A 25,877-nucleotide genomic window follows, 5' to 3' on the forward strand; every position below is an offset into this window, starting at 1 on the left:
CGAAATATCACAAGGGGGAGGGGGGGGGGGTAAAGTAATATATCACGTGTATTTATTTTTCGACAAGCGCGCGATACTCAACCGAAAAGCGGCGTTACATGTATTTATTTTTAGTCACACGCGTACAACTTTTTCGCATATCTTTCATTATTTTTATGTCATTTAAAAACAAACTGCAATCTTTCTGTCTACCTCTGAAGTTTATTATAGTCTTTAATTTACTATAATAAAATTAGATGATACTTATACCAGTATTTTTTTATAAATAAAAAATTGATTCTTTGCAGGTACGAAAAAATACACGTGATATAGGGGGGAGGGGGGGAGGGGTAGTCTTAAACCTCACCACGTATCACCAAGGGGGAGGAGGGGTCAAAAAATACCAAAAAAAACATCACGTGATTAATGGATGGCCCCTTAGGCCCCGTTTCCACCTGCAAGTAAACTCGCGGAAGTCTTGCATGAGTTACTTGCAATGTCGTTTACATATCCTGCAATTTATTGCTGCAATAAATGTCATGCAAGAAGCTCGCGCATCATAGGTACTATCGCAACTTATCGCGGAGGTGTTTACACACGATCTTGCGAGTGACGGGATAGGAATTACTTACTGTTACAATTTTTCTATTCTATTTTGTGAAATAAATCGTATACTATAATTTATAATGTGTACTATTTAATGTAAAATGATCTAATGAACTAATGTAAATAATATATTGTTTAAATAATAACTTAGTTAAATTATAAAATTAGATAAGCATAATATAAATATATTGTATGCCAATTTGTTGGTGAATTGTGCGGACATGAAATTTATTATAAAAACTTTGTAACCACAACTCAACAAATAAATTTTCATTTCACTTCATTTTCAAAAAATAATCACATTATTCCATCTTAAGATCTCATATAATCCTATTGACTTTATAGTTTCTTCATTCTTCACAAGAGCATTCACGACTCATTAATTTCAAATAAACAAAAATCAAAAGCCATGTGGGCGATACTTGCAGCTTGCTGCGAGCAGTGGCGTAGCTATCATATGGCCAGGTGGTGCAGTGCACCAGGGCCCCGGAGCACAGGGGGCCCTCAAACCTCAGCTTTGAAAAAATTTTTTTAAATATATTTTTTTAAATAAAAAAAAATCTTGTTAGCAGGCTCGAGCCATTTTTTTATTTTTTTTTTTCAAATCAACAATAATTATAGAACTCCTTATTCAACATTTCCAACCTTGTTTCCAACACATGCGCCAAGCGTCCTCGATAGGCATGTGCTGTTTGTTATCGTTAGTTTGGTTGGTAGTTTTGATGAGTACGCCCCTAGTACATAGGATCAGCGATAAGATCACGTGCTTGACGGTAGTGAGACCAATTCGCCAATTCCACCCATCAACTTTTTAATGAAACTTTAATTCGCTCTTGCCTTGCATGAGTTCTCATTTATGATATTTGTGGCGATGTTTTCAACTTTCTGGGGTCTGGGACATACTACAATAGTTGACGCTAGGTGTGTCGCTGACTGTTGTAATTCGTAATTCCCTACTACCAGCCTTATTTCATCAAGTATCACCACTAATGCTATGATTTCTATTCCGCACATCCATCCATCTGGCACCAAATTCTGCTAGAACTCATTTTCGCTAAAAAAAATTCCGATGACAAAATATGTATTCGATACCGGTTGCAGCACAGCGGTAACCGTATAATCTATGATAGCTCTCAACATGATCGACAACAAAAAATAACAACGTTATTCTAAACTCAAATTCAAATTGACAAATGAGCTACTTCACGGAAAAAAAGAAACAGTAAATATCGCAGTGTAAACTGCTTAAACAACGGGGTACCCACTTCATTTTACAGTGGAACAGAGAATTTTTCTGCCCAAACTGAGATTTTAACAGTTACACTGGATTGTTTACAGTTCGATACACTAAATTCATCAACGTTTCCAGTAAAACAGCATTGGACAAGTTCGCCTCCGACATTTATCGTTAATTGCAATAGAAAATGAGGCGGCATCAAACTTGGATTTGAGTGAAATTATAGACGAATTCGCAAAAATTAAAGCGCGCAAGAGATTGTGAATTGGGCGGGGAATTCTGTTAAAAATCGTTTTTTCCATTAATTAATCTCATCTGTATAATAAATATTCTATATTGTCATGTGCGTCGTTGTTTATTTATTCCCTTTTTCTTCTATTAAACACATGGAGAGTCTAATAGAGACGACGTATGGATTTAGCCTACTAGAGATAAGTTCACGTACTGTTTTCTATTCTTATTAATTTTAAAAAATTAAAATTATCAATAATTTTGAAGGCAAATATAAGTTCAAACTACGCGGAAAGAGGGGAGGAGGAGGGCCCGATTCTTTCCCTATGCACCAGGGCCCTTGTCCCCTTAGCTACGCCACTGGCTGCGAGATATACGGAACTAGACCGATAGGCTGCGAGAACTGTCGCGAGTAGACGCAGTCATGTTTACACATGCTGTCGCAACTTCTCGCAAGAAGCGCTTGACAAACTGTCGCGACAGAACTTGCAACATAGTTTACACATGCAAGCTGCTGTCAGACAGACTGTCGGACAGTTCTTGCAGAAGTTTACTTGCAGGTGGAAACGGGGCCTTAGTGTTTTTAAGGGAAAATGTATAATAAATAAATTAAATATTGTGACTTAAAAATCTTAAAAACATTAAAATTAATGAGATTATCAACAAAATAAAAGTAAACAACTCACGTCAGATGTATTTTGTTGTTATGAATATGTTGAGAATACTTACGCATTTTTATTTATTTTCTATTGTTTCACGTATGCTTTATCGACTCAGAACAGAAATATAATTGCGAATTCACGAATACGTGGTTTCGGGGTTCTCCGCGCCAACTTTATACAATCATTTCTCATTATTTTCTCGCTTGAAATAATTACTAACACATTTTTGAGCATTATTTTTATGTGGATTCACACTGCAATACTGCACACCACTTATAAACTTTGAAATTCGTTTCTATAACACATATTAAATAAATATGTTTGTTAATTTTCTTCGCAATGCGTACAAATAATTACGTATTTACTAAAAAGTGACGTCACGCTTACGCCATAACACCTGCGAGCTGTTTTGGCACAGTTAATAAATATTTTTTGAAAAATGGCTTTTATCTTCGTTAAATTTAAGTATATTACCGAAATATAGGGTTTTTTTTATATAGTAAACGTATACACACATTAAGGAAGAGGATTTCAAAATCTTTCGTCATGCCTTGAACGGTCAACGTGAATGCCGATTGTTGGCGATAAAAACGGCGTTAATTTTACTAAAATTCTAGCAAGATGGACGTAGTGTGACCTCTTCATTGCATTATAACTCAGGCCCCGGACAGACACAATAGAATCGATCGGGCCGCTCGGGGCTCAATGGGTTAATTCTCGCGATAAAGCTATCGACTCGCCATACGGCAATGATAATGCCGTTGTTAAATTATACTGGCTACACCTAAAGTTAACGTCCATTATCGCGTTAATTAATGGCATTTCCCGTTAGTGTGGCCCCAGCATTACAAACAGTTTAAGTTAGGTACACAGGTTAGGTACTACAACATGTTAAAAACTAGAAACGATAATTTCTAAACAAAAATCGTATTTGTCTATCTCTCTATCTATTTGATGCATTTATTATAAGACATAAAAAAATATAAAATAATTAAAAACAATAATGTACAATCTGTATTTCGATGTAGAAAAAGTAATTTTTTTGGTAAATTTAAACATATTTTATAGTCTGTGTCAATGACATCACTGAACTTTAATCATCTATGGTTTTATCTAATCTGTGGATGGTCCGCTGTCGTTTTTGTTCGTACATTCGTAGCCAAGCGAAGCGGGTTTTGGAGATGTACGGGATTTGCACTCTGTTGAAATAATACGTCATCTCGTATTTTAAAGTGATTTCATTTATTCATTCGTAATTTGGATTACTATAACTATTATATAAAAAGCCAGTAAGTAAATAATTTAGCTTCGGTGCAACGTTTTCTACCTTTGATTCGGATGCGTTGTTTGTACTGTGTAATGCTATACAAATGCATAATATAACCTATCTGCGCTTTGCATAAATCTGTGATACCATAGCCTTGTAATTGATGCAGATGCAGGCAATGTGGAAATAAAACGTTAACGCGATTATAGAAGCTACGAAAACGTCATCAGTGCGAAGCGTTCGGACTGCGTAAATTTGCCGCGCTCCAAATCTGTTTACTGACGCGTCCATTACAATATTGCAGACATAATGCCGGCGGCTCGGGGTGTTAAAAGGACGGCATCCAAATCGTCTGCTGCAGCAGCTTCAACGGGACCGAAAAATAAGAAAAAACGCGGAGGTGAGTTTACAAATGTAGCCATAGCACTTGTTTTCTTTACATTTCTACGACGTCAATGACCTGTCAAACCATGATGGCGGGAAATGCATCTCATAAACTTCGCTTAGATTGGCGCCTTTTTACATTTTAAGCGATTTGTTTACATTACAATAATCCTATAATTAGCACATTAAGTATGAAGAGCTATTAAATGCCTCTAATGTATTATATATTATTATTTTGTTACGTAAGCGTCGGTTCTTAGTGGAATATTTTGAGGTTAGTCGAATTATCACCGCTTAGTTTAGGTACGTTCTATTTTTTGCCGATACTTTTGAGTATTTGCGTCCTTCGCAGTTATCAATACAAGTGTCTGTATCGATACTGAATGGAAACAAGAATATTTATCTTTATGTTCTTTAATAATAACGAGTTGTAAGATTGATCAAAACAATGCGATAATTATATATTTATGGAAAATACCATGTCGATGACCTTAGCCGTAATGTAATGGTTTTAATGACACATAATAAAAAACTAGAAAGCAATTATTATGTAAAAACATAAGTTTGTTAAACCTCAATTTTTACAAATTAGACATAGGTTATAAGATATTATTAAAAAAAAACTAGGTAATTACTAAAATTGCTATTATTTATTTATTAAGTCTTTAATAATTTCGCATATTCATAATATCAAATTAATATGTATCATGATGATAAATTTAATCTAACAAATATAAAATTTAAAGTGCTTTATGTAATATAAATAAGTAAGCAATTCTGGGGGGTTAGACAAGTGGCTTTCGTTTAGCGTAACGTTTGATAATATAGCGTAATGTATGAGATTGACATAAGCTGTAGATAAATGTATCGACAGCTTATGTCAATCTCATACATTCATAATCTATTCTATCAAACGTTACGCTAATAGAAAGCCACTTGTCTAGGGGGGCTGGAAATATCTATTCCACAGTATGTAATAAAAATGTCCAAAGTATTATGTATATTTTAAACAATATTTTCTAGTTTACATAAACTATCTTATATTTAGTATCTTGTCTCAGTACAATATAATGGATGAACAAATATAAAACAGAATACTTTTTTCTACGATACTGACTTTATTATCCAAATACTTTATATTCACAGCTACTGCATAATCCTAGACGAAATGTCCTTCATTTGACATCTAAGTCCTGTGTGACTCCCACAAGTTTTAGATTAATGTACATTACTTAAAAAGGTATCTTGCACAAGTAAAATTGATAATTTTATCGAAAATTAGGTCATTTCCAAAATTAAATATAAGTAGGTATCTGTTGAATCATTTTTAAAGGACATTCATAAAATGTGTTAAAATTTACACAGTTTTAAACACTTATATACACTACTAGTTGCGCAGGCTTCACTTGTGGTACATTGTTGAAGATTGGTTGTATGATCTCGGCATTCATTATGGGCTTGTGAACAACAGTTTGCTGAAGATAATCACATGATCAAATGCATAGGTTACGATTCTATAAAAGACATACAGACAAACATTTATTATTATATATAGATTTATTAGATAAACTTGCTTATTACATCACATGACTTGCAACTAACATGTTCTTATTTTTATTGTCAATGAACGGAAAGTAAGCATTATGTGTTTATCACAAAGAATAATTGTTTTTATACATAAATTTAAACATAATATGTTTGTCAAGCATGACAAAATATTACACAATCAATAAAAATACACACTTATACATAAAAAATAAAACCCAACCAATAAATGACATTCACACATTTATGTTTAATGTAATAAAAATAATATGTATCTTAAATAATGTATGTGAAACAATTTGTAATGTAGGTCCATTATTTTTGATGACTCATGATTGTACTATAGTAATTTTATTTTATCTAACCATGTTTACTAAATCTTTTTCAATGCAATCTGAGTACATGACTACGCTTCCATGAATAAAACATATTTGAAATTGTAGGAGGTTAGGGCATAAAATAAAATAATACACTTCACTCAATTTGTCACTGCTTATTTTAACTATAATATACTTATGCACTGTTCACAAATCAAAATAGGACTGAAAAAATATTGGGGTGGCGGTTATTTTATATGTACTTAAAAAAAAAACAAATGTGAGACTACATTTGTAACAATCAATTAATTTTTGCATATAATTCCAACATAAATAAATGTTATGAAGACATTTTCTATGGTAGTTCAGATTTATCTGAAAAATTACTCGAGCATTTTTAAAACTTTTTCTATGAGAAATAAACATTTATGTAAGCTATATTTATTTATCAAATGAGTAAAAGGGTTGGTACTAGTCTACCTGATGATAATTAATCCATACTAATATTATAAATGCGAAAGTAACTCAGTCTGTTACTCAATCACGCCTAAACTACGGAACCAATTTGCATGAAATTTGGTATAGAAATATTTTGATACCCAAGAAAGGACATAGGATAGGTTTTATCCCAGAAATCCTACGGAAAAGGGAAGTATGCTGGTTTTTCTTTGACTGCGCGGGTGGAAAGCTAGTTTTAAATAAATATGTAAAACTTAAAGTAATTTAAGATCTTTTCACAAAACAATAAAACCATATCACGAATTACAAAATATACCATCAAACGTCACTTATAATCACATTATTTTTTCAGCGATCCAGCTAGAGATACCAAGCGCTCCAAAACGGCGTGGTTGTGTGCTCACGTGTGGACAAGGGGATGTGGGCCAACTGGGCTTGGGAGAAGATGTCATTGAGACTACTAAGTAAGTTATATCCTACTTATCACTACATATTATGAAAAAAAAAGAGTGTGTGTACTTATGTACACGCGTTAGAAGTTATACTCCTTTGGCGTATGGAAAAAAATACTAGAATATACAACTTGAACATAGTTATCAATTTACATACTACCTAGAACTAACTTCACGCTGTTAAATTTAGGTGTCGGTGTGCGCGCGCATCGTAAAAATTCACTCTCATCATTTTTCTCCATCGCGCCAAAGAAGTATAACTTCAACAAAGTCGCTTTCTCTGTCCCTATGTCCCTTTGTATGCTTAAATGTTTAAAACTACGCAACGGATTTTGATGCGTTTTTTTTAATAGATAGAGTTATTCAAGAGGAAGGGTTTATTATATAATTTATTTGGATTTAGACAAAGCGGGCGAAGCCGCGGGCGGTAAGCTAGTATTATTATAAATGCGAAAGTTTGTGAGGATGGATGTATGTGTGTGTATATTTGTTACTCTTTCACGCAAATACTACTGAACTGATTACAAGGAAATTTAGCATACATATAAAGGGTACCTTGGATTAACACATAGGATAGGTTTTATCCCGAAAATCCCACGGGAACGGGAAATATACGGGTTATTCTTTGAAAACCCGGGCGGAAAGCTACCTAGCTATTGTATATTTATGGGAAATATACTTCAGGTGGAAATATAAAGAAGATCGACGTGTGTCACTCTGGGACTGCCGCATGCTATGCCTTCAAGCCAAACCTCCGCCCGTCGGAGTGGGGAGCGTGAGGTTTTTTCGTTACGGAATTTCTCGATTCGGTCCCCGCGCTCAAGGCCCGCGATAGAAGCTATGCAATAGCACAGAATACATAATAGTAGCTAAACGCTACAGAACGGACACTCTCCGCCTCCCGCCAAAATTAAACACTTACCTCACCCCGCACGATCAGACATGTTATGGTACCCATTTCCCCGCAAGGACGATACCAACGACGTCTTTAGACGAAACGCAACGAAGATTGACAACATTAATCAAATTGACTTAAAGCAATTTTATTATTTTGGATTTGTGATTATCGTTTTTCGTAGAAAATGGTTCGATATTGTGCTGTTTACGGATGTATTTCATCAGAAAAACGCGAATTTTTTTTTACGCTAGTCACAAATGTGCCAACCATAAAGAGTTTACACACACATTTGCAGTCTCTACAGTGTGACTGTCAAAACTATAATTTTGTATGGAGTGTCCGGGGTGTGGCAATAGCTTAAAATTTTGTACTATGCCTCTGTAGACATCAATTATGGAAGAAATTAATCAGTTTCCTTTTCTTTTTCTATACAGATTCAAGGTGGTATCCGCATTGGGGAGTAAGATCGTGGATGCGTGCGCGGGAGGCATGCACACCATAGCACTCGATACTGATGGAAAGGTATGTTGTTTTATTAATATTGCTACTTTTTAATGTGAAACATCATCAAAATTGGTACATCATACTTGAGGTACCTAAGGTTCCTTAGGTACATACATGGCAAGTAAACATAATAATTCAAAGTACAACAAATTTGTCTGTATCGCCTGACAATGGATAGCTACTAAACGATATTATAATTTAAAGACTTCAGATTTTAAACGCTATTTATTAAATATCATATTTAACGTGACCTTTGGAAAACAGTATTTGTTAACATTGCTATCTATAAAGAATCAAGCGTAATAATGTTAAAGTGACTGATCAAAAGAGATGGACTATTTCTAAATATGTATTGCTCGCGTAAAATGAAACGTAAGAAAAAAGCTACCAACTATTTATTATCTATTATCTAATATCTAAAGGCGAAAGTTTGTAAGGATGTATGGATGTTTGTTACTCTTTCACGTAAAAACTACTGAACCGATTACAATGAAATTTAGCACACATATAGAGGGTAACTTGGATTAACACATAGGATAGTTTTTATCCCGGAAATCCCACGGGAACGGGAACTATGCGGGTTTCCCTTTGCAAACGCGGGCGAAGCCTCGGGCGGAAATCTAGTAGAATTTAGAGTAATTACTTAGTCAGCTTGCTTTTCTTTTTATCTTTAACTAGCTGCTCCGCGCGGTTTCACCCCCGTGGCTCTAACGTGATGATATATAGCCTATAACCTTCCTCGATAAATGGGCTATCTAACACCGAAAGAATTTTTTAAAATCGGTTCAGCTTTATAATTTTAGTATAGATACTAAAAGCAACTCGCTGATATAGTATTTCGCATTATATTCATCCGTATTTTATCTCACTAACAAAAAAATTAATTATACAGCTATTTGAAAATGTAAATGTTTATAAATGTTGATTATATGGTAATTATTGTTGTAATTACCAATAATGTTATATTAATGACTTCTTCGTGGAACTCATTTTGGTATTTAGAGTGAAATATTTTTAATTTAATTACTCAAATATTCATAAATAATTGGGTTCCCTACAATATAATAAAAATAAAAAAATGTTCATGTATGATAAAATAAATTTGTCAAAAACCTATTGTTATATGCATTGAACAAAATATGTTCTACTATGAAAATTATATTAATTACTGTAAAAAACTGATTATTTTTATTAATGTAGACCCCTTTTAAGCCATTGACCACCGAGCCGCCCAATGAGACCACGACACAATAGATTTTCTATTGTGTCTGTGATTCCGGGGGCTGAGGCATTAATATGGATGATTATCTTGAAATAAATGAATTATTATAAATAGGTTTGGACGTTCGGTTGCAACGACGAGGGAGCCCTAGGGCGCCCCACCACCAACGAGCAAGAGGAGGGCACTCCGGCCCCCGTGAAGCTCCCCGCTGCCGCTGTCAAGATATCTGCCGGGGACTCGCACTCCGCAGCCCTGTTGGACAACGGGGATGTGTACGCTTGGGGCTCTTTTAGGGTGAGTTATTGTTAATTGTACATATAATGAAGACTTTTTATCAAGAAAATATACACACTATAGGGAGTAGGGGAGGTTTTTAACAAGAAAATATACATATTGTACGGGAGGGTGCGTTTAAGGTGAAGTAAAAATCATACAATTATTGATTTTGTAAAGAATAGATAGTATCGAGTTTCAATTTATCTAGAACTTAACTTTAAAAATTGATTATGTACAATATTGTACCAGAAGCCAGAAAGGTAGTTAAAAAAAATAATTTATTACAAGTACACAAGTTTAGAAATAAAACAAATTTTCTTTCCACAACTTTATTAAAATTTAAAAATATATAAACCTCATATTTTTTACACTTAAATAATATTATAAGAAAAAAAAATACCGAGGGTAGTTGGGTCGAATGCGTATGAAAAACGTCCGAGCCTCTACGCACGATTCGTACGAATGCGCCATGAGTCAAAGGAAAGCGGCAATTTATAGTATTCGACAGCTATTATAGTGCCACAAACTTATCTGACCCGGTGACAAAAACTGGAACTACGTGCCGCCATTTTGAAATGTCACATTTTCACAGACTTTTCATACGGAATATTTTGTTTAAATAAAAAGAAAGCGACATCAGTGACACTGTCACCGGGTCAGATAAGTTTGTGGCACTATAGCATGTTCTGACAGGAAATAGTGACAACTAAAATGGCAACTAATCATCAAAAGTTATGTCTAACAATAATTTAATATTTTCAGGACTCCCACGGCAGCATGGGTCTCGTAGTTCGAGCTCGTGAAGGCAAAGCGTGCAAAGAGCCGCAGAAACTGACGATACCGGAAACAGCTGTGTCCATAGCTTCCGGCGGCGACCATCTTGTCGTTTTGTCTGTGAGTTTGTTTTTTTATTATATTTGTTCATATAACAATTTGGTGGTTCAAAGGAAATTTTCACTATGATAAAAAGTAAGTGCTAATTTTTTTTCATACACAAAAAAGAGTGTTGTGCAATGTGCATACTGAATTTATAATAAAAAATACTTCTTTAATCATTACTATGTTAATTATTGACGTTATACTTCTTTGGCGCGATGGAGAAAAATGATGAGAGTGAATTGTTACGATGCGCGCGCACACCGACACATAAATTTAACAGCATGAAGTTAGTTCTAGGTGGTATGTAAATTGATAACTATGTTCAAGTTGTATATTCTAGTATTTTTTTCCATACGCCAAAGAAGTATAACTTCTAACGCGTGTAAATAAGTACACACACTCTTTTTTTTATCTGAAATATGTACCTTTGTTGCCTTGTCCTTTCCAAAATAGTATGCAACTTTTTTGTCACATAATGCAACATCAATACAGCACTCGAGATATGGCTTAAAAAGTAGTGGTGAAAACAATTTATTTTTCCTTAAATTACAGATGAAAAATGAAAAAAAGTTTTAGTAAGTTCATAAAGTTTATGTATTTGGGGAAACTAAAGCTTGTGTTGTTTCAAATCTTAGTTACAGCCTTTAGAATCCCCTCACTGCGAACTTTTACTGCGTATAAATGAATTCTATTCTATTCTACTCTACTTACAAATCCATACTAATAGTATAAATGCGAAAGTAACTCTGTCTGTCTGTTACTCAATCTCGCCTAAACTACTGAACCATTTGTCATGAAATTTGGTATTGAGATATTTTGATACCCGAGAAAGGACATAGGCTCCTTTTTATCCCGGGAAAAAGACCCAATCCCGGAAATCCCACGTGAACGGGAACTATGCGGATTTTACTTAGACAGCGCGGGCGAAGCCGCGGGCGGAAACCTAGTTTTAAATAAAATAATTTTAATACAATTTTCTAGGTAACCGGAGCAGTATACACAATGGGTTGCGGTGAGCAAGGGCAGTTGGGCAGATTGGCTCAACGTTCGGCTAGCAGAGATGCAAGACAGGGATTTAGTGAGTATTTTAATACTAATTATGTACTATAATATAATGTGATAAATTATTATCTGTTCGACTTTATTTTTCAGTAGCAAACATTCATCAATCGAACATTAATCTAATATATTGAAGTTACTTGACAGTCATCACTGATTCACTGATATTGATAATTTTTATCCACAATGTCAAACAAAAATCCCTCCACCCGAAATCCATACTAATATTATAAATGCGAAAGTAACTGTCTGTCTGTCTGTTACTCAATCATGCCTTAACTACTGAACCAATTTGCATGAAATTTGGTATAGAGATATTTTGATACCCGAGAAAGGACATAGGATAGGTTTTATCCCGGAAATCCTACGGGAACGGGTTTTTCTTTGAAAACGCGGGCGAAGCCGCGGGCGGAAATCTAGTAAGTAATAATATGGAAATGAACAGCAACAGTGCTTTCATACCCTCTCGCCTCTTTTGCACTCCATGATATCGTTAAACCTTGGAAGTCAAACGAGAAAATCAATTGAATTTTGGGTCAAAAAATGGTTTTTATCCCCCAGGTGCCCTGCTGGTGCCATCGAAGGTGACCCTGAAGGCTGTAGTGTCTCACATCTGGGCAGGATACCACGCTACGTTTGCATTGGACGCTAATACTGATAAAATGTTCGCTTGGGGGCTCAATAATTATGGCCAGCTTGGTGAGTTTTTGCTTTTATTTGTTTAATTTCTATATCTGGGCAACTCAATGTCAAACATTTGTTAAGATTTTTTGAATCCTTGGTTACAACTTATCCACCCAATAAAAAATTACACGATAATATTAAAATGTCACCCGTAAACTGTCAAAGATGGGCAAGGAATACATTATTGAAATGGTATTTTCATACGTTATTCGACAAATAAGTTTTAACCAAGGATTGAAAAATCAGCCCTCATTCAATTAGACTTCGTGTAGAACTTTTGAATCGGCAAAATACGTAAAACAATAAATTTCTACCGAACATTTTCATAAAATTCAACAGAGAAGGATCACATAGTAATGTGTTTACACATTTTTTACCTGATTTTATAGTATACGATTTGTAGATACATACGTTCATAACATAAAATGATACATAGTTTACTCAAAAAAAAAATGTAGTATTTACATTTAGCTAGTAAACCCTTTAATATTTATTATTATTTGGCGATTTTATGTATGGAGTTTGAATGAATTGTAATGAATTTAATTGGAATATTCAAGCACTTTGACATTTAAAATATTATTACATTAAAATTTAAAATTATTATTATATTATAAAAATTAATTTAAATTTATATTATATTATTTTTCAGCAAATTTACATATTATTGAATTTAAAATCTGCAATAGTAATGCTTGTTTGATTTTATTTAATTTAAAAAAAAAATTGTAATGAACATTGAACGCTGTAATTTCCTGTAATTAAAGGTACAGTAGATTATGTATTTTAATAAGATGTAATAAACGTGAACTGTGTTCTTTGTTGGAAATTCTATAATAAATAAAATAATAAATAAAATAAAATATCTGGTATTAAAAATAATTATATCAGTGATTTTACCAGTAGTGAAACTGAATCTAATAATTTTTTTGTTAATACAGGTGTAACAGGCGAGAAACGCCGCGTGGCACTATACTCTCCCGCTGAATGTGATGCTTTTCCACCGTCAGCGACCGCAGTCGCTGCGGGACAACACCACTCGCTGGCGATGGATGCCGCGGGGAAAGTTTATAGCGTGGGCCGGTGTGAATATGGGAGGTGGGTAGAGAAATGTGGGGAAAAGGCAAAAAAAACGGCTAAAATTGGGAAAAAATCACGAAAATTGGGTGTAAATTGCAAAAAAATGCGTGAAAATAGGGAAAAATTACAAAAAAATTGTACTATTTTATGAAAAAAGGTGGAAAAATACAGCTAGGATAAAAGTATGTAAAATTTTACTGAAGTGGTAAAAAAATGAATAATATTATGTTATCTTTCTTTGTACTTACATCTACTTTCACGTCAAATGCCAAATACATGCAAAATGAAAACTTATTTATATACTAGCTACCGCCCGCGACTACGTTCGCGCGGAAAAATTAAGATTTTTTTTCTACGTATTTTTCCGAGATAAAAAGTATCTTATTTTATGCCCAGGTTAATAAGGTATAATTATACCAAGTTTCATCGAAATCAAACCGTTAGTTTTTACGTGATGTCTTCACATACAGACAGACAGACAAACATTTTTTTAATCACATATTTAGGTTTGGTATCGATCCAGTAACACCCCTTGCTATTTATTTTTTCAATATTTTCAATGTGCAGAATTGACCCTTGTACAGATTTATTATATGTATAGATTAAAACTTTCGATATCTACACAAACATACATATAAAATGTTTTTCCACACATTACAGACTGGGCCTCGGCGACAGAACGACAGACGCGGAGACATTGGAGCCGATACCGAAGTTGCAGAACAAGAAGTGCGTCAGTATAGCCGCCGGTACTAGCAACTCTTTTGCGCTCACTGATTCCGGTATGTTCTATTATTATTATTTTACTAGCTTCCGCCCACGACTTTGTACGTGCATCCCCGTTTTTCCCCGTTCCCGCAAGAATTTCGGGAAATCCTTTCTTAGCGGATGCCTACGTCCTAACATCTACCTGCATGCCAAATTTCAGCCCGATACGTCCAGTGGTTTGGGCTGTGCGTTGATAGATCACTATATCAGTCACCTTTGAGTTTTATATATATAGATTATTATGAGCCATGGCTGTCCCACTGCTGAGCAAAGGCCTCTCTTCCCTCAATCCATTTCTCCCTATTTTGAGCAATTTTGCTCCAATCTGCTAAATGGGAATCAAGCTCGTCCCGCCATCTTGTCCTGGGTCTGCCGCGCAGCCTTTTGTCCTTGTTGGGGATCCACAAAGTGGTAATTTTTGCCCACAACTCCTCCGACATTCGGCAAACATGGCCAGCCCAGTTCCATTTCAGCTCAGCAGCTTTATGAGCTACATCGATTATCTGTGTTTTTGAGCGCAGTATCTCATTTTGGACCCGATCCGTAAGTTTTACGCCCAAAATACTGCGCTCCATGTATGTATCTCCGGTATGTTCTATATCTATACTAATATTATAAAGCTGAAGAGTTTGTTTGTTTGAACGCGCTAATCTCGGTAACTACTGGTGCGATTTGAAGAATTCTTTCGCTCTGCCCAATATATGCATTAGCAGAGTTTTTGCTTCGGACATTTTTGAGCGTAATTGTGAGTAGGTTATAACTTATTGTGTACTAGTTTTATGTTTGTTCTAGTAGTTTATTTGTATTTGATTCGAAAGTGCTACTAAATAGTAGTCTAATATATATTATAAAGGCGAAAGTTTGTAAGTATGGATGTATGGATGTTTGTTACTCTTTCACGTAAAAACTACTGAACCGATTACAATGAAATTTAGCACACATATAGAGGGTAACTTGGATTAACACATAGGATAGTTTTTATCCCGGAAATCCCACGGGAACGGGAACTATGCGGGTTTTCCTTTGCAAACGCGGGCGAAGCCGCGGGCGGAAATCTAGTAATTGAATAAAAATAAAATAAATAAATGTTTGAAAAATGTTTTGAAGGTCTTTCTATGGTTTTCATTATAATCTATACTCTAAAGGATATTTCGTTTTTTAACCGACTTCAAAAAAAAGGAGGAGGTTATCAATTCGTCCGGTATGTTTTTTTTTTTTTTTTTATGTATGTACACCGATTACTCCGAGGTTTCTGAACCAATTTACGTGATTCTTTTTTTGTTCGATGCGGGATGGTGTCGAATTGGTCCCATAAAAATTTCATTCGGATAGGCCCAGTAGTTTTTATTTTATGAGCATTTTTGTCTGTAGGTATTTGTAAATTTTGCAAGTGCAAGTTTGAAGTCGGTTGTTTTTAACGCAGTTATTACTTGTTATTTTCCCAGGCGAAGTGCTAGCCTGGGGCATGGGCAGCGAGGGCCAACTCGGCACCGGGTCTACATCAGACGCGAACGAACCCACTGCCTCCGTGTGCGTGGGGCTGGGCAACACCACCACACCGCTGCGGATATCGGCCGGCGGCCAGCACAGCGTGCTGTTTGTGGTGAGATTGTAGCGCTCTAGTAGCTGGGGAGTACGTCGGACATCGAACCCACTGCCTCCGTGTGCGTGGGGCTGGGCACAACCGAGACACCGAAGTTTAGGAACGAAGTACCTTACAAATTTTGAAAGAATAGAAAAAATTCGTTCTAGAGGCGGGATCGAACCCGCGTCTTCCACCAATCTGAGGCGATGCCTGCGCTGCGATGTTTTTATAAATAAATAAATATTACAGGACAATTTTCACATTATAAAGCATTTTAATGCCATCAAATTAAAATATTAAACTCAACGGAGCTCCTTTATCGCGCATTGCCTAAAGGTGCTACACGGAATCAAGACCAAAAGTTGTAACAACACTTTTGATGTGAAACATCCATACTTATTAATATTATAAATGCGAAAGTAACTCTGTCTGTCTGTCTGTTACTCAATCACGCCTAAACTACTGAACCAATTTGTATGAAATTTGGTATGGAGATATTTTGATACCCGAGAAAGGACATAGGCTACCTTTTATCCCGGGAAAATGACGCAATCCCGGAAATCCCACGGGAACGGGAACTATGCGGGTTTTTCTTTGACTGCGCGGGCGAAGCCGCGGGCGGAAACCTAGTATTTTATAAGTGCACGTAAAACCGAGATCAGGCGTGGCGACATCCTCATCCCTCTCTTTCATAAAAAAGCAAGCGAATTGTATTCCATTCTCACGTCTGAAGCTATCTTTTTACTAAATTTTATCGACATCGGTTCGGTGATTGTGGCATACAAAAACAGAGTGATTCGCATTTACAATATAATTAATTAGTATAATAAGTTAGTTGATAAGGACACTTAACCAGTAGTTTCTAAAAAAAAAACTCATTCAAATGTTCATTCATTTTATAATGTTCATACATATAAATATATTATCTATTTCCTTCCAGGAGGATAAATCCCCGCAAAAAGAGAAAACACCACAACCGGAAGTGGAAGTGACACCGTCCGATGTTGAAATGGCGGACAAACCGAAGGCTAAAAAGGCGAAACAAGAGCAAGATGAACATATATCGTCGACCAGTTCGCAGAGCGAGGAGGCTAAAGTTGATGTAGGTTGTTGAGTTACTCAAATTTGAGTTGGACTCAAGTTTATTTTATGCTAGATTAAGGGCCGATTTTTCAATCCTTGTTTAAGATTTATCCGTCCAATAAAGTATTACACGAACATTTTAAAATGTCACCTGTGAACTGTCATATGCGGACAATTAGAATACATTTTTGAAATGGTAGTTTAATAAGTTATTCGATGATTAAGTTTTAACCAAGGATTGAAAAATCAGCCCTAAATGAAATTGAGTTAGACTGAAGTATATGTACCGAAGTACATATTATATTTAAAGTATCATGCTAAACCCTAATAAATTGAGTTAAACTCAAATTGAGTATAACTCAAATATATCTACTACTAGCTGCTCCGCGCGGTTTCACCCCCGTGGCTCCACCCCTGTTGGTCTTAGCGTGATGATATATAGCCTATAACCTTCCTCGATAAATGGGCTATCTAACACCGAAAGAATTTTTCAAATCGGACCAGTAGTTCCCGAGATAAGCGCGTTCAAACAAACAAACAAGCTCTTCAGCTTTATAATATTAGTATAGATATAAAAATAAGTCGGGTTTTCCTTCCTGACGCTATGACTCCAGAACGCACGAACCGATTTCCACAGTTTTGCATTCGTTGGAAATGTCTCGGGCTCCGTGAGGTTTATAGCAAAGAAAATGTGTCTTTGTTGGCGAAACGGAGTTCGCCCGGTTTGCTAGTTACGTATAAAATAAAATAAAATAAAATAAATAATGCTCAACTCTGATGCTAAAGTTCGATACAAATAGTATATCAAATAGGTACAGGCAGTATTTTACTATAACAATTTAGTATTAAAGTCGTACACAATCTCAAAAATGTGTCATTCATTAATTACTGTAACAGCAAAATAGCTAAACAGATTGTGATTAAAATTTTACGTCAAATATATTTTTAAACCTTTTCATGGACGTCATTGTGCTAAGATTTTGCATATATTTTTATATTTATTATATTTTCTGTTTGTTTATGTTTATTCATATTACTTATTGATGAACAAAAATTGATAAAATCATGCTATATATAGGACGCTAAAAGAAAGGCGGCGAACAGCTCCAGATCTACGAATAAGAAAATTAAGAAACAGAAGAAATAGGTTTCTTTATATTTCTTTTTTTTATGTTTATTTTCTTTTAAAGCAGATGATTTTCCCTTTAAAAAGATCGTGTGTACCGAACACATGTGTCAGAAGTGAAACTTCTTCGGCAATATTCAAAGATACCAAAATCGTCGCCTTACTCCATGACGTGACGGTATTGACATGACGCGACCTTGAAATTTTACTCTCAACGAGCATAAAGGAGGTTCACTTCAAAAAATATAAAATTATTAAATCATCTGTTTTATGGGAATTTGGTTTTAAAAATTAGAAGGGAACAAGTCATGTGGTTGTTTTTTTTTAAATTTTATTTTTAAAGCATTCATATGCATTTCTTTATAAAAAAAAGAGTGTGTGTACTTATGTACACGCGTTAGAAGTTATACTTCTTTGGCGTATGGAAAAAATACTAGAATATACAACTTGAACATAGTTATCGATTTCCATACCACCTAGAACTAACTTCATGCTGTTAAATTTAGGTGTCGGTGTGCGCGCGCATCGTAAAAATTCACTCTCATCATTTTTCTCCATCACGCCAAAAGAAGTATAACTTCAATAAATATAAATTTTACAGTTAAAATGTACTATTTGCATATAGTGTAGTAAATATAATTACATATGTAAGAACTAATATTTGAAATATTTGCAATATTGTAATGACTTGATACAATGTAACATACTTATGTTATTTAAAAAAAATATACAGTAGTTTAGTTATAAAAAAATGGTGGTGGTTTAGTTTAATTAAAAAAAAGTGAGTATGGGATTGATAGTTTGTGATGTCTTGCATCATTGTAGTTTAATTCATATACTGGTATTTAAAGGAGAATGGCAAACTCCCATAGGACTCTGGGCCTGATCGTTACACTGATGATTTATGGGTGATTAAATAGATAAAAATATACAGACTCTATGAATATAATAATTATAGATCTTTTCTATGGGATAGCAGAGATATTGGGATATTGATTAAGATCAATTTTGAATATAACGTTACTAAGGCCCTTCTGCCATTAGGTACGATACTTCTAGAATACGATACTCACGTAACTACTTAGATATTTGCTGGCTACCCGATGCTCGCATATTATGCGACTGAAAAATGACTAAATTCATCATTATTGTGCCTCGTTTTTGTGGACCGACGTTATAATAATAATAATTCATTTATTTATTGCAACAACAGTTACGTCGTTATGTCGAGCAATCAGCAATTCCAGTGACGAAGAAGCTCTTGCAGTTTTTCTTTTTTATAGAAATAGAAGACGCCAACGTAAGAGTAAGAAGTACTGGATTCATCCATATATTGAAAGAAACATAAATTGTAGAGTTTTTGTAGCCGAACGAGAACTACTTACAACATGATGATTAGATATTTTTATCTTTCTAACGAAGAGATACGCGCGAGAGTCGAGACGCGATGCAAAAGCGACCGACACGGTGAGTAGTGCTATACTAGTCGCGGACGTGTAGGATACCAGTAGCGTAGTGTGCGAGCCTACATAAAAATGTATGTGAGATACTCCGCGGCGACTAGTCTCCGAGACTGCAGGATACTTGAAATGCCTATGCGTATCGTAATGGGAGAAGGGCCTAAAACTTCACTCAAATGTCAAACAACAAACATAAACAAATCACTCATAACTGACACAATTAAGATTAATAATTTGACATTTTGTTAATGGCCAGCTACCTAAATAAAAACGTTATAATTATTATTGATTAAGTAAAACATGTTTTTATTTTATAGAATGATCTAAATAAATTAAGATATGTGTTAAAAATAAGTTAAGTTTTGCTTCTGATTTATAAAGCATTTGAATTCAATAAAATTAAAAATAAAATATAGACATTCATTCGTATTAATCGATATATTCGACTTTTTTACTCCCGACAACACTGACAATCCTGCTTGATAAGACCGGTAGTCATAGAAATCTAAATAACAATGCCGGTAGTGAACACATTATCTTTTTTTTCAAAGATTTGTTTTCCCATAGAATCAGAAGTAAATATTTTACCAAGAATTACTAAAAATAACATAATGAATTTTAAATATATTATGATTTCTGTAACAGTTAGGCCCAGTTTCGCCATTCTCCTTTAAACATTAAGCCCAAAAACAAATTATTTAAAATACTGGTATATGGTGTAATAAGTATAGTTAGTAGTATTTAGTATGTTTTAGTAGCAAACTTGTGTTATATCAAATGTCTAATTTAATAAATATCACTTTCAGAAAATTAACGGAGACGAGAAGAAAGAGACACCTATGGAAGTTGACGAAACTGGTAAGTCTTATTAAAAATTACTTAATTTGTATCATTATTAATTGTAAATTAAAAAAAATACATTTTATTGTTAGTTATTAAGTGAATATGAGTTTATTAACCCATTGAGCCCCCAGCGGCCCGATCGGTCCACGACACAATAGATTTTCTATTGAGTCTGTGATTCCGGGGGCTGAGTTATTAAACGGCTGTTGCTACTCGTTGCTAAAAAGGACATAAACATGTATATCTGATGAGCTATTAAATTATTATTTTAAATTATTAAGTCCAAATTTAAAAAAAAATTTACTCCATTTAAGTTTTTGTTTAACTAGATATTAATAACATTATGATTGATTATCCGGTATAAGTAAACCAAAAGTAATAAACACTTTCTTGTAGAACGTACAAACTTAATGTACAATTTTGATAAAGTATTACCTAGAGGCAAATAAAACAACTGTTAACCATAAAACATTGTATTTCACAGATAAATCTGACAAATCACAAGACGACAACAAACAGACGGACGAACAGAGCGCGGAAGATGTCTCCGAGCAGGAATCCAAGCCCGAGACCATGGACACATCGAGCCAAGGCACCGTTGACAGCGAACCAGATAAAGTGGAAAGTGTCCAAAGCGTCGACAGTGTTGAAAGTGTCAAGAGTGTCAGCGCGGAAAGTGTCAAAAGTGTCAGTGCGGAAAGTGTCAAAAGTGTCAGTGCGGAAAAAAGTGCGGAGATCAGTGAGAAAGCCGACGATAGTGACAAGTTAGATCCCGAGTTGAACGGGACGGAGGCTGTGGACACTGCGTGATATTTTAGTAAGTTTAGTCGTATGTTTGAATAACTTAATAAGTTCGTACTTAGTCAAGTTGGGCTTACTATTGTAAGTGTCAGATGCATAATGATTACTTGTCGACTGTGTTCGTCTGTATGTCGTTGGGAAGCCGCGTAATCGATGGTCCGGTGTAAATAAGCGATGAGTGAGATAGATTTCTATATCATCTATTTATATATTTGTAAATAATGTCGACGTAAGTGAGAGCTTGCTTCGTATATTTTAATATAAACAACCTTAGGTAAATCCTGTGTAAAAATATCATATAATTGTATAAGATTTGATTTGCGGTGAAAAAAAAGTGTATCATGACATAATATTGGGTTTAATTACAGATATTTTTAAGTTATGTTTTTGAAATATGTATTGAAAATTAAATGTGCAAGTTAATTTTAAAAGATAAACTTAAGTTTGGAACGAAATGTAATATTACCTAGTATGTTAATTAAGTTATCTTTAAAATCTAAGCATTTGTAAAAAACTGCTGCAAAATGTTTTTTTTTTTTAATTTTTTGTGTATGTATGTCAGTCAGAAAATAAATGGTATCTTGGCAGAATGTTGCCGAGTCAGTTAGTTACAAATTAAAATTATTTGCAATTAAACTCAACTGTCTTGATAATAAATTCAAAAATTGATTAAAAATAGATCTTTGTTCAAAATAAATTAGATTTATATTTGCCTACGAAATTTGGCCTGCAAAGATAATCCCGGAATATTTTTTAAGATTACAATTTTGGTGGTAAAAGCATTTATTTTATGTATTTGTTAAGATTTAGAGCTAGCGCGAAAGAGCAACTTTTGTCTCTGCAACTATTTAGTCTCTCCCATCAACTCTATGGGCTAGTAAATAAGTGCGCGCACGTAGTGACGCAACTTCCCATAGAGTTGATGGGAGAGACTAAATAGTTGCGGAGACAAAAGTTGCTCTTGCGCGCTAGCTCTTACATGGAATGTCGTCAAATCTATTCATGTCACGTACAATTCTGATGTCAGAACATAGATTTTATGTACACCATAGACAAAATTTTTCCCTCTCAATAATAGATTATAGACTTATTAAGTTATTTAAACATAAATATATTTATAATTCAATTTGAATTGATCATGTTTTGAGTTTGCGTTAAGTTTACTTTAGTTTTGACATACTTTTGGCACTAAAGAATAATTTAATACTAGGTTAATTTAACTGCTACTAATATCTGACATTAAATTTATTCATATTGACTCTATATTTATATTTCATAAAAAAAAATATTTGGTTCCGACTACTGATGAAATTGACTTGAATAATATTTATTAAAAACTAAAATCCGTTTTATTTATTTTGCCCTTTATATAAAACTTGTATTAGTCATAAAATATGTCGAAAATAATGTGAATTTAACAATGAAAAACAAAATGCCTGTAATATAAAATATTTTTACAGGCGTTTAAAAGTTTTCAACTTACCAAGTTGATTTGTTCGAGGCCCGTCGTGAGTTCCCTAACTTTAAGTTAACATAAGTAAATGGTTGTTATACTTGCGTATTTTTATTGTACGGACCTCGACAGCGCTCAAATGCGGTCACGATTACATAATTTATTATATATATTTGAAAAATAAAAAATTTTGACTGATTATTTTTTTTTGTATTATAATTGAGCTTAATGACAATATATATTCTAACAATGTTTAGGCATACGTATCTATGTCTAAAATAATATGAAAGCATTAAAAAATGCACATTTTTAGTATCTTTAAATGGTGGCCAAAAAATGTCTTGAGTTTTTTCTTATAAAATCGCTTTGTAAATGCAAACTATATTATGTTCGTGGCCGTAAGTGTTACAATTATGTAACGGACTTTAGATGAGGTTGTTAGGTTTTATGGTTAATAAATAAATGAATTAAATATAAGCGAATATAGTATGTTGTAAGCGTGGATAGTATGTTACGTGTTAGTTTAGTATTTTTTGTTCTATCGCTATTATTCTATAAAACCATCGACATAATATATTATCTGTTTAATTTTTTTTTTCGTTTTGTATCTGTATTTCGAATTTAAATTTGAAATATCAAATTGCGTTTATGGAATGATAGCGATACGACTGAGCCTTTAGTATTTTGTTGAAAATATCTTTATTTTATATAGAAGAAATGTTTTCTCCTGTGCATGATTCTAAAAAGTACAAAACGTACGTCTCTGTCACGCAATGCTATATTTCTTAATTGTTAAAATATGATTATAGTGTATTGTGTTTTATAATAAAATTGTAGTGTACATTTGTGTTTTATTTCGATTATTTCTTACACAACCCCTCACATACCCCATTATGATATGCAAAATGACTTCCTTGGTCTGAATATCAACGTCAACAGATCTAATAATATACACTCCCAATTTAAAACTATTCATGTAACTTTGTATATATTATTATCACAGACTAATAATAATATACTACGTATACAATTATTATGTAAAAAAATGACATTTTTTGAACTACTACTGATTCGAAAGTTTGATTATGACTTCGTGTGTGTTGACGCTCAATAGATCGTAGTTAGAAAAAGAGCGTAATATCTTGAAAATGTAAATACTGAGCAAGAATGAAAGCACCAATCAAAATTTTTGTAGTCATTAAAAAAATCATCGTATATAATATGCTGACCATGACGCCGCAAGTCCTTGCGCTAGTAGGGTCAACTATATGAAAAAGGAAAAATTGCAATTGTATAGCATTATTCAAACCGTACGATCTGATGCGCAGAAAACACTTTTTAGGCATTAGCGGGAAGCTAAGGGACCTGTGCGCACCTGCACCTAACTTCAGAACCGCCATTAAGTTTGAATCGTGCTATAATAAATTTTTAAAATTCGTAAAATCAACATATTTTTTCCTTGCTTCCCCATGCATCTGCCATTACCAACAATACTGTAAGGAAAAAAAGTTGGGCGTCTAGTCAAAATGAAGCTAGTTATCAGCTTGAAAGTAATAACTGATGAAAAGTGTACGGGATTATGCGTGCTATAATATGATACAATACATTTTATCGCCATTTCAATAATGTAGAGGTGGTTTTTGCTTTTTTTAGTTTATTCACAAAATCTTTCTCAGCAACTGATTTTGATTCGAACGGGCTATGAATTAGTTATTAGGCTGGAGCCTGCTATGTTATTGCCTGTTTTAATTCAGATTCTTAGTTCTTTATCTGATTTCCTGTAGCGTCCCTCACACATCTTTAAAATTCAGAATCGGACAGTTATAACACGCTACCCCAATATCAATTTTGCAGCACATTTGAGACGATTTTAATCAAGATTTTAATTTCGGTGTTTGTGTGTGTTCGCTATAACGAAAGACGTGCGTTCTGAATTCGTAATCATATTTTATCAAGGGTGCGTATACTTTGAAATAAAGGTTGCTGGTGTAGAATAAAACAACAGACATAATATAATATAGAGTTTATTAAGAAAATTAAATCTAGGTTTTTGGAATACAAATACTACATTACTAACATTTGAGCGATACAATTTCAAACGTTTTTTTCACGTAAATAGAGTCACTCGTTAGCAAAATAACAAACATCAAATCAGTATTAACATACATATACTAACTTATATAATATATGAAACAAACTTCATATTTTTAAACAAAAATAGTACGAATCAAGCCTTGATGTAGGTACAATATAGAAATAGACTCACAATAACGCTAAAAATTTGTCCGAACCAAAACTCCATACTAATATTATAAATGCGAAAGTAACTCTGTCTGTATGTTACTCAATCACGCCTTAACTTCTGAACCAATTTGCATGAAATTTGGTATAGAGATATACCCGAGAAAGGACATAGGCTACTTTTTACCGCAGGAAATAGGATAGGTTTTATCCTGGAAATCCCACGGGAACGGGAACTATGCGGGTTTTTCTTTGACTGCGTGGGCGAAGCTTCGGGTGGAAAGCTAGTGAGTCTATAAAGGCAGAGTTTTTTAATGAGCTAACAAAAGACTGAACATTACAGTGACGAAATAAGGTGCTAATTTCAATTATTTTTTTTTATACAACGCCGTTCGGACATTTTATAAAGTAATTGTGAGACTAATTGTTTATCAAACAATCAAACAAACATCACACATTTCGTTAAGATTTAAACAAAATTGATAGTCTATTATTTATATCTAATTGCATTTTATATGACAATGTTATAGGTTGTTGAAATTCAGTTCACATAAATAAAATGTACTACAGTACAGACTTACAACTCGACCAAGCTAAGTTTGCACCTCGCGTCGATAACGTCACTCTGACGCTTACGTACGGTCTGCAAAAAAGGATTCGCTGACAAAAGGATTGACTTAAAAAAGTAGACAAATGTTGGTTAGATTTTATTAAAGTGAAACTTTTATTACATCGTCTCAAACTTTTTGGTCTGTGTAGCGCATGTCGCGTGACGC

The 25,877-nt window shown here is 34.0% G+C and overlaps 1 protein-coding gene across 3 annotated transcripts; it reads left to right on the top strand.

Annotated features, from left to right (window-relative positions):
* The first annotated feature begins 3,849 nt into the window (after window positions 1-3,849).
* Window positions 3,850-22,240, top strand: LOC123703721 (regulator of chromosome condensation). Of its 3 annotated transcripts, XR_006753032.1 has the most exons (15): window positions 3,850-4,004; window positions 4,287-4,382; window positions 7,040-7,151; window positions 8,472-8,559; window positions 9,878-10,057; window positions 10,802-10,933; window positions 11,900-11,996; window positions 12,539-12,676; window positions 13,603-13,759; window positions 14,402-14,523; window positions 15,955-16,112; window positions 17,035-17,196; window positions 18,256-18,324; window positions 20,570-20,621; window positions 21,091-21,149. XR_006753032.1 is itself a non-coding variant. In XM_045651815.1 (14 exons), exons 2-14 carry the CDS (start codon window positions 4,292-4,294, stop codon window positions 21,414-21,416), a joined length of 1,815 nt encoding a protein of 604 aa, XP_045507771.1. In that variant the 5' UTR covers window positions 3,850-4,004; window positions 4,287-4,291; the 3' UTR covers window positions 21,417-22,240. The 3 variants fall into 3 exon arrangements, 2 of the variants coding, with proteins under 2 accessions (XP_045507771.1, XP_045507772.1); XM_045651815.1 differs by lacking the exon at window positions 18,256-18,324 and having other exon boundaries at window positions 21,091-22,240; XM_045651816.1 differs by lacking the exons at window positions 3,850-4,004; window positions 18,256-18,324 and having other exon boundaries at window positions 4,115-4,382; window positions 21,091-22,240.
* Window positions 22,241-25,877: the final 3,637 nt, after the last annotated feature.

Source organism: Colias croceus, chromosome 27 (assembly GCF_905220415.1).
Source record: "Colias croceus chromosome 27, ilColCroc2.1".
NCBI lineage: Eukaryota > Metazoa > Arthropoda > Insecta > Lepidoptera > Pieridae > Colias > Colias croceus.